General features: G+C 41.3%; 1 protein-coding gene across 1 annotated transcript; it reads left to right on the plus strand.

The window, feature by feature from the left end:
* Positions 1-2243: 2243 nt before the first annotated feature.
* Positions 2244-3412, plus strand: LOC121430617 (galanin receptor 2a-like). The gene has a single exon (XM_041627934.1). The coding sequence runs from the start codon at positions 2244-2246 to the stop codon at positions 3351-3353; it is 1110 nt and encodes a 369-aa protein (XP_041483868.1). The 3' UTR covers positions 3354-3412.
* Positions 3413-10708: the final 7296 nt, after the last annotated feature.

The following is a 10708-nucleotide window of genomic DNA, read 5'->3' on the forward strand; positions in this document are numbered from 1 at the left end:
AATTGCAATTGTGAAATTGTTTTTTTGGGAAGGGATGCAGAACAAAGAACTTGATTTAGAGTTTGACTGAATAGTGATGGATTCAAGAGGGAAGTGGGGGTGGTAGAGAAAAGCATGGTAACTGTCGGGTGGGAGGGAAGCTGAAAATGAGTGATACTGCTATCTTGTTCTAACTTTTACTTATTTCTTGCCAGACTAGCCCCAATTCTTTAGAATACAAGCCATCTACCCCCCCCCTCTCTTGCACCCCTTGTCATAGGAAAATGAGAATGGATAGTATGCTTGTATGTTAATTCTCATTTCTTTTTATTGTTATCTCATTTAACTCTGGTGAATCTGTTATTTAAAATTGTGGGCAGTAATTGCATCCAGATATGCACACTATGCATATCTATTTTGCATTACATGATGTTGGGCCCTACATTGCATCCATGGTTGTGCTACATACAGGCAGGTAGGATGTGTGTAAATCCCTAGGGCACTAGACATATGTGAGTAACATTAAAATTTGTCATTACATAACGCATATGTATATTTCATGCATTTCTTTGGGATAAAGTGAGTGTACAGATGTTAAAGAAAAGCCAGAATGGTACATTAAAAAGAGACCTTCATATGCCAAATAATATTGGCTGCACGGGCTTAATCACAACTGGCAGGACAAAGATATTCACTCGAGCCAACCCATTGCTCAATTTTTAATTTTGATATTGTTGATTGACAGAAATGAATGAATATGACTGACAATCCAACACTGATTCTAGGGAGGGTACCTACCGAACTTACTTTTTCCAAATTGGAAAGATATTTCACCACTATTGAACTATATTTTTACTGGCGGAAGAATTAGGGTCATTTAACTCTCTCAAGTGATGATTTTGGTCCCGTCAGGTGTAGTCTTCGTAAATGCTGATTTATTTTTAAAATGAGCCGGTCGAGGTACCCTTTTCTGGTCAGATATGGAATGTCAGACATTTATTCTATCCACTGGTAGTAAACATTCAACCCTCGAATTTCCTCCTTATTTTTTATGAATTCTGTTTAAGTGCCACTTTAAAACGCGAGTCTATGGGAAATGAATTTGGCCTGTGAGCCCTGGAAACATATATGCACGACCATGTCCTTCCTGTATAATAGGTCTCCTACGTCACCTGCACAAGCAAATTGACGAAGTTACCTGAGCATCGTTTTAAATGGAGCCGTACGTGTTGTGTATACCAAGATAATTACAAAGACGAGCCATTCAATGAAATATACGGTAAAATTACTGTCAAAATGATTGACCTTTAAGTTGCCAATCATAGAACGGCCATCATAAGCTAATTACAATTTCAATTTTGCTTCTGACACGCCTTCAGTTAACAGTATTTTACAAGATCCATGTGTACGTTGACCCTAAATGACCTGTGATCTTAGTCATGTGACCTGAAACTCAGGCAGGATATTTAGTAAAACTTGATTAACCTTATGGCCAGGTTTCATGAATAAGGTTCATATACTTTCAAAGTAAGCTGTCATTTCAAAAACTTAACCTTCGGTTAGGATTTGACGCCACCGTTGCCGTCGGAAAACCGGCGCCTATAGTCGAGATAGTCTCACTCTGCCATGTAGATGAGACAAAAACGTGACACTGTGAATATATTGCTGTTTGCTCTACCATACAAGGCCAATAAATAGAGCGGTTAATTGATAAAGGATAAATGAGACATAAAATGGAGAAAATCAGAAAGGTTGTAAAAAGTCAAAATCTTATTTCCTTTGAAATAGATGAATGGACATGGAAATAGTTATGTAGCCTTCTTCGACACTAATGCGTTTTTTCCTTCTCATTAAAGTAGTGATGCTTTGATTTCTGTAGCGAATAACCGAGGGAGAAAAAAAAGAAATAGCGAGTGTGGAAAGGTTTCGTGTTCAAGATTATATCTCTGTTCGTGTCATCAAAGACATCTAATTGAGTTACTAGAAACCCAACGACGAAGCCATTCGAAGTTACTGTAAATGCAACGTATTTCATAAGGTTTCAGGTCATGTCTTGAGAGCAAACTTTGATGATTGCAAACTGGTGAATAAACTGTTCTGTAAGGCAATTTCTTTGAACTGCCACCATTTGCTCTTATAAATATCAGTGCAGAAGCAGGTGAAAGATGGGAGAAATTATTTGCTTTATTCTGCTCCTCTTTTTAAAGAGCTACGTCGGACAAACGTTTTCTGACAGTGACGTTGGGCAGGAATGGATAGATTGGATGCAAAACACTTCTGTGGACACTTATACTGGGATTTGGACAGAGCAAACCATTGAAGGATCGGTTCAGGATTCAACGAATGAGTCTCAGGATTATTCTCTTATTGAATCCACGGAAGAGAATGGGGATAAGAATGTCGTATTGCCTACTTCGATGTCCTGGCTTTGGCAACCGATAACCTTGTCCTGGTGGGTCATTTTACAGATGATAACTGCACTTTTTGGTATCGTTGGCAACTCTCTTGTCTTCATAATCATTTTCCAAAGACGAAAGAAGAGTAGATCCACGGACAAACTGGTTGGCGCCCTGGCAGTTGCCGATCTTATCACGTCGATCTTTATGGTGCCGCTGCCACCAACAAATCGAGTGCCTTCGACTGCACTCGGCAATTTTTACTGCAAGGTAGTGTACACATCAATGTTCATGTGGGTTTCGGTTACTGCATCTATTTTTACACTCACCTTCATAACCATTGAACGCTATATTGCCGTGGTGTTCCCATTCCGTTGCAAAGAACTTCTAGCTCCAAGACGAATCTCGATTACCATAATCTGCCTCTGGTTCACCGCTTTCATGTTAAATTCGTTCCTGTTTTTCATCTCGACTGTTGACCCATCTGCAGCGCACTGCAGAGTGATTTATCCCAGAAGGTTCCAGCTTGCCATGGGTGTGTTCCTCTTTCTGATTGAGTTCCTCTTTCCAGCAATCCTGACAATAACCTTTCAAGTCCTTACAGCACATGCATTGCATCGACAGGCACGACTTCAACTAGGTGAAGCGAAACAGCTTGACAGATCCAATCCTTCAACCCGACATCTCATCGCCAAGAAACGCGTTCTGCAAACACTATTCATCGTAGTTTTGATCTTTCTGATCTGCTGGGGACCTGCTAATATAGTCTACCTTGCTTTCAATCTAGGATTCATTCCCGATTCATACCTTTATAGCCCGTTTCACCGCGCTCTTTCAATCCTAGGGTTCTGCAACTCATGCGCCAACCCTATCATCTATACTGTTCGCTACCCTGAATTCCGTACTGCTGTGCGAGAGCTTTTCACCAGAGCTCAGATCGCAGAGGCTCCACTATTTGGAGATAAGGAAACCAAGTAACATTTTGAACGAAGCAATTCATTGCCTTTATTAAGTGTCGCTTTTTAGGCCGGCACATACGTGCCAGCGATGATTAATGATAAATATATGCTTTTGTAAATATTTCACTTTGTCTGTAAATAAAGTGAACGATAGTGGTGTAACAGTAATGTGACAGTGGTGGAACTATACGGAGGGCAGTGGGGCACGTATCTCTCCTCCTCCTTACCCGTCCACTGGCAAAAAAAAACAGGGAAAAGCAAAAAAGAGGGGAAAAAAGAAAGAGAAACGTAATGGGAGAAGAAGAACTTTTTGTGTACTTTATTATATTCCATATGAATTGTGTCATATATGCATTGTTTATTAACTTCATGAGCCATAATTATCTTAGGGCCTATGTGTTCTCCACTTCTGGTGCTCGCAATGTCTGTTAATAAAATGAATAATCTTGTTCAAGGGTATTAATGTTACCCCGTTTTCAGGTCGATATACACCAAATGTATTTCCTAGCACTTCAAGTTTTGTATTATTCTATGTAGTGACATATGTCATTTTTCATGATTTCTTTTAAAAGTGATTACCCTTTTTAAGATCTGAATGAAAAACATTTCCAGTCCATCCCGTTCGTATGTAGTAGATTGGTAAAATTTATCTGCTCTTCATGAATTCCTAAAACAGTCCTTAAATGGCCCCTTTTCTGTTCTTGATATCACCAATTTGCAGCTGGCGCTTCGCGCTCGCAACATTTATTTAGTGCAATACGTATGGTCTTAATGGGTTCCAACAAACAGGTCTTAGAATGTACCTCGTAAAGATCTGAATTCAAAATTTTAAGCTCGCGCTTCGCGCTCGCAATATTTGATTAGTGGCATACGTATTATATTTATGATTACAATGACTACCCAAAGTGATTCATGTGCTTAGGTGGTTTCGGGCGTTTATTCTAATAAAAAAAAAAATCAGCCATCGCTTGGCACCCGCATTAAATGACCATGGTGAGATACGTATGCTCTTCATTAATTCTTTAAAAAAATCCTTAAAATGTCCCTGTTTGTGGCAATAGATACAAAAAAGTTTTTGATACACAGATAAGCTTATTGGCACAGTCCTTGAAAAGTCTCTTTTAGGTCTGATGGTGCGCCCATCCACTGGTCAGTGAAAGTCAATGACAAAAACTAACTCCCACCCAACCAGATGGACGATTTTTAACCTATAATGAATTGTCGTCAATAAAGATTACCTACCATTTCATGTAACCTTGCTTGCATGTAACCGTCGAGACAGTGGCCTGGAAAGTTATGCCGTATGATAATCAAGAAAAACGAAAAAGAAGAGCCGTTTATTTTGTGAACTGTTTTATCATTATCAGGCGCGCCGGAACACTTTCAGTTTTTTGGGGGGCAAAATCCCGAAGGGGGCTCAATATTTTTGACAGCGTGAGATACCGAAGCGATCGAGCGGGAGAGGCTATGGGAAACCCCCCCCCCCCACGGTAAGGATTTTGTGTAAAAATGGAGTATAAAAGTTGCGTTTGTAAGTGCATTAAAAAATAAATTTCTTGAGAATTAAACAGTCTTGGAGTTCTTTTTGCTCCTTCTGTTTCCTCCCTTCTGACCCAGCATGGTGTTTCTTCATGACCTGGGTCGCAGTTCCAGCAAATTACGAGCCTTATTGCAAACGAAATTGTTTCAAACCAATGTAATATAGGCCTTTTAAAGACTTTAAGATGACAAACATGACCGTACGCAGACGGGGGCCGCCGATCGAGAGGGCAAAATTCACAAAATTCACCAAAAGTGTGCACAAAATCCTTCAATTTTATTCTAGAAAATGCAAAAGCTCCCCCATCACAAATCCCCTCGCTCTTACGTTTCTTCGAAAATTTAGGTCTTGCAGCCCCACCCACTCCCGGGTTTTTTATTTTTTATTTTTGCAAACGTCCATGAATAACAAAATAACCAGAGAACATAGCTGCCATCTCGATCTGATTAGTAACAGGTAATGGGAAGAAGTTTTGGAATCTAAAATACATAAGTGCTATATATGAGCTGAAATAGTATCAGACAAAACGCCTTCCAATCATGCCAATGAAAAGGAATAGAGGAAAATACGGGGCTGTGAAAATATCTTAAGATTTTTTTTTATAGTAGAGCAGTACTGTAACGCTTATTTTTTTTTCTTTTATATTCTTTACATTTTTATTCATATCTCGGATAATATGAGTCCGGTCAAGAAGACACTTTCACAGATGATTTTATTTTTTTCATGTCTAAACATTATCTCTAAGTTGCTTTCGAGTGGGATTCACCATTTTTACAAATTATAAATTATAATCCTCTACACATGATTATTCTGAGTGTAATTTTCTGATAACATGTCTATATTGAGTTGGAATGACCTTGGTAGTTTCTTTAGGGCACTGAATTGTTATTATTATTATTTGTTTGGCATCACCTGTGCCTGGGAGGCGAAAAGCAAACTGAATCACTATGATCCACAGGTCTCTCCTCCCGATAAAACTAATTGGGGGGGGGGTGCAGGTGGACCTCGACACCGGGGTTTCCCCCTACTCTTATACGAATAGTGCAGGGGTTCTTAACGTGCAAATTTGGTGACTCTCCTCTACACGGGGCCTCCATTTAACGTCCTATCCGAGGGACGGAGTGTTTTCCATTGAAACATAGCCTGCATCTATGAAACATGGGAGAGACGTTTACACACAACGCACTGACTTCAGTCATCCGCCCAGGGTGGACTCGAACCTACGATCTTTGGTTCGACTTCGATGGGCAGACGCGTTACCGACTGAGCCAACACCGCTCTCTTGTTATCACTGTATTAACTCAATTTATATTTAGTTGAAAATGAAATAATTGAAACAAGTTTTTCGAGATGTTATGGTTTCTGGGCTTGACAGCTATGACATAGATTCCATATCTTGCTCGAGTAACTAGTGTTCACGCGCGTTATAGTGATATCGGGTCCGGTCTGAGCGTTTCTGGGCGACCGCGCGTTTGTTAGACGACACAGCCAGCATCATAGAATTATAAACCTATATCATTGGTGGACCACTATCAATTTGCCATTCGCTTTTAGTCTGAAATGTATTCATTAAAAGGTTAAACGTTATCACACTGTAATAAGATGGAAAAGGGGCTTATCAAAGCTATGTTTCACAGAGGAACTGTTCGTCAAAAGACACGAGGCTTACTATGATAATGTATTTGCCTCGTGCAAATTTTTTTTCATTTTTGACAATGGAAATGACAATTTTCAGGCAGAAAAGTGCCTTCATTTACTTTTGTCCTTAAATAATTTATCATTTTTCATCTTTCAGGGGGGCTAGTTGGGGGGGGGGGGCAAAATCTCGTTTCCCAAAAAAGAATTTTATTTGGGGGGGGGGCAAGTGCCCCCCCGCTTCCGGCGCCCTTGATCATTATGGTCTGAGGCTTCGTTTACGAACAGCAGAGTGACAGTTCTGGAAACAGCAAATACAGTCATTTGAACTAATAAATGAGCGAGAGCAACGTTGTATTTAGGGGATAAGCCCGTCAGTCATAAGGACCATAAGTCATAATACTGACTGGTCATAAGGACCGCTAGTCATAACGTGTAAAATCCTATACCCAAAAGCTCGCTAGTCATAATAGGCAAAAGGGGTCGCTAGTCATAAGGTCATAAGGACCATGGGTCATAAGGTCCGATTTTCATAATGCAAGATAAGGGTCGCTATTCATAATGGACCATAAGGGTAATTGATCATAAGGATCGCTAGTCATAATCAACAACGAGGGTCGGTATTCATAATACTAGATAAGGGTCGCTAGTCATAAAAAGGAAGAGGCTACATTAATCATAAGGGTCGCCAGTCATAATAGGTGATGAGGGTCGCCAGTCATAATACTAAAAGGGGTTCGCCAGTCATAATAAGAGATGAGGGTCGCCAGTCATAATAATGGATGAGGGTCGCCAGTCATAATAGGTGATGAGGGTCGCCAGTCATAATAGTAGAAGGGGTTCGTCAGTCATAATAAGACATGAGGGTCGCCAGTCATAATAATAAAAGGGGTTCGCCAGTCATAATTGTAGAAGGGGTTCGCAAGTCATAATGGTAGATGAGGGTCGCTATTCATAATAGTAGAAAGGGTTCGCCAGTCATAATAATGGATGAGGGTCGCCAGTCATAATAATAAAAGGGGTTCGCCAGTCATAAAAGTAGAAGGGGTTCGCCAGACATAATGGTAGATGAGGGTCGCTATTCATAATAGTAGAAGGGGTTCGCCAGTCATAATGGTAGATGAGGGTCGCTATTCATAATAGTAGAAGGGGTTCGCCAGTCATAATGGTAGATGAGGGTCGCCAGTCATAATAGGAGAAAGGGTTCGTCAGTCATAATAATGGATGAGGGTCGCCAGTCATAATAACGGATGAGGGTCGCCAGTCATAATAGGAGAAAGGGTTCGCCAGTCCTAATAATGGATGAGGGTCGCCAGTCATAATACTAAAAGGGGTTCGCCAATCATAAAAGTAGAAGGGGTTCGCAAGTCATAATGGTAGATGAGGGTCGCTATTCATAATAGTAGAAGGGGTTCGCCAGTCATAATGGTAGATGAGGGTCGCTATTCATAATAGTAGAAGGGGTTCGCCAGTCATAATGGTAGATGAGGGTCGCTATTCATAATAGTAGAAGGGGTTCGTCAGTCATAATAATACATGAGGGTCGCCAGTCATAATAATAAAAGGGGTTCGCCAGTCATAATTGTAGAAGGGGTTCGCAAGTCATAATGGTAGATGAGGGTCGCTATTCATAATAGTAGAAAGGGTTCGCCAGTCATAATAATGGATGAGGGTCGCCAGTCATAATAATAAAAGGGGTTCGCCAGTCATAAAAGTAGAAGGGGTTCGCCAGACATAATGGTAGATGAGGGTCGCTATTCATAATAGTAGAAGGGGTTCGCCAGTCATAATGGTAGATGAGGGTCGCTATTCATAATAGTAGAAGGGGTTCGCCAGTCATAATGGTAGATGAGGGTCGCCAGTCATAATAGGAGAAAGGGTTCGTCAGTCATAATAATGGATGAGGGTCGCCAGTCATAATAACGGATGAGGGTCGCCAGTCATAATAGGAGAAAGGGTTCGCCAGTCCTAATAATGGATGAGGGTCGCCAGTCATAATACTAAAAGGGGTTCGCCAGTCATAAAAGTAGAAGGGGTTCGCCAGTCATAATGGTAGATGAGGGTCGCTATTCATAATAGTAGAAGGGGTTCGCCAGTCATAATGGTAGATGAGGGTCACTATTCATAATAGTAGAAGGGGTTCGCCAGTCATAATGGTAGATGAGGGTCGCTATTCATAATACTAGAAGGGGTTCGCCAGTCATAATGGTAGATGAGGGTCGCTATTCATAATAGTAGAAAGGGTTCGCCAGTCATAATAATAGATGAGGGTCGCCAGTCATAATAATGGATGAGGGTCGCCAGTCATAATAGGAGAAAGGGTTCGCCAGTCCTAATAATGGATGAGGGTCGCCAGTCATAATACTAAAAGGGGTTCGCCAGTCATAAAAGTAGAAGGGGTTTGCCAGTCATAATGGTAGATGAGGGTCGCTATTCATAATAGTAGAAGGGGTTCGCCAGTCATAATGGTAGATGAGGGTCGCTATTCATAATAGTAGAAGGGGTTCGCCAGTCATAATGGTAGATGAGGGTCGCTATTCATAATACTAGAAGGGGTTCGCCAGTCATAATGGTAGATGAGGGTCGCTATTCATAATAGTAGAAAGGGTTCGCCAGTCATAATAATAGATCAGGGTCGCCAGTCATAATAGTAAAAGGGGTTCGCCAGTCATAATGGTAGATGAGAGTCGCTATTCATAATAGTAGAAGGGGTTCGCCAGTCATAATGGTAGATGAGGGTCGCTATTCATAATAGTAGAAAGGGTTCGCCAGTCATAATAAGGAATGAGGGTCGCCAGTCATAATAGGAGAAAGGGTTCGCCAGTCATAATAATGGATGAGGGTCGCCAGTCATAATAATGGATGAGGGTCGCCAGTCATAATAGGAGAAAGGGTTCGCCAGTCATAATAATGGATGAGGGTCGCCAGTCATAATACTAAAAAGGGTTCGCCAGTCATAAAAGTAGAAGGGGTTCGCCAGTCATAATGGTAGAAGGGGTTCGCAAGTCATAATGGTAGATGAGGGTCGCTATTCATAATAGTAGAAAGGGTTCGCCAGTCATAATAATGGACGAGGGTCGCCAGTCATAATAATGGATGAGGGTCGCCAGTCATAATAGGAGAAAGGGTTCGCCAGTCATAATAATGGATGAGGGTCGCCAGTCATAATACTAAAAGGGGTTCGCCAGTCATAATAGTAGAAGGGGTTTGCAAGTCATAATGGTAGATGAGGGTCGCTATTCATAATAGTAGAAGGGGTTCGCCAGTCATAATGGTAGATGAGGGTCGCTATTCATAATAGTAGAAAGGGTTCGCCAGTCATAATAAGGAATGAGGGTCGCCAGTCATAATAGGAGAAAGGGTTCGCCAGTCATAATAATGGATGAGGGTCGCCAGTCATAATACTAAAAAGGGTTCGCCAGTCATAATGGTAGAAGGGGTTCGCAAGTCATAATGGTAGATGGGGGTCGCTATTCATAATAGTAGAAAGGGTTCGCCAGTCATAATAATGGATGAGGGTCGCCAGTCATAATAATGGATGAGGGTCGCCAGTCATAATAGGAGAAAGGGTTCGCCAGTCATAATAATGGATGAGGGTCGCCAGTCATAATACTAAAAGGGGTTCGCTAGTCATAATAGTAGAAGGGGTTCGCAAGTCATAATGGTAGATGAGGGTCGCTATTCATAATAGTAGAAAGGGTTCGCCAGTCATAATAATGGATGAGGGTCGCCAGTCATAATAGGAGAAAGGGTTCGCCAGTCATAATAATGGATGAGGGTCGCCAGTCATAATACTAAAAGGGGTTCGCCAGACATAAAAGTAGAAGGGGTTCGCCAGTCATAATGGTAGATGAGGGTCGCTATTCATAATAGTAGAAGGGGGTCGCTATTCATAATAGTAGAAAGGGTTCGCCAGTCATAATAATGGACGAGGGTCGCCAGTCATAATAATGGATGAGGGTCGCCAGTCATAATAGGAGAAAGGGTTCGCCAGTCATAATAATGGATGAGGGTCGCCAGTCATAATACTAAAAGGGGTTCGCCAGTCATAATAGTAGATCAGGGTCGCCAGTCATAATAGTAAAAGGGGTTCGCCAGTCATAATGGTAGATGAGAGTCGCTATTCATAATAGTAGAAAGGGTTCGCAAGTCATAATAATGAATGAGGGTCGCCAGTCATAATAGGAGAATGGGTTCGC

This window comes from Lytechinus variegatus, chromosome 17 (assembly GCF_018143015.1).
Source record: "Lytechinus variegatus isolate NC3 chromosome 17, Lvar_3.0, whole genome shotgun sequence".
In the NCBI taxonomy this organism is placed as follows: domain Eukaryota; kingdom Metazoa; phylum Echinodermata; class Echinoidea; order Temnopleuroida; family Toxopneustidae; genus Lytechinus; species Lytechinus variegatus.

What these genes read in the sequence shown, in the direction of transcription:
- LOC121430617 (XM_041627934.1), top strand. Translation starts at nt 2,244, where the DNA reads ATGCAAAACACTTCTGTGGACACTTATACTGGGATTTGGACAGAGCAA.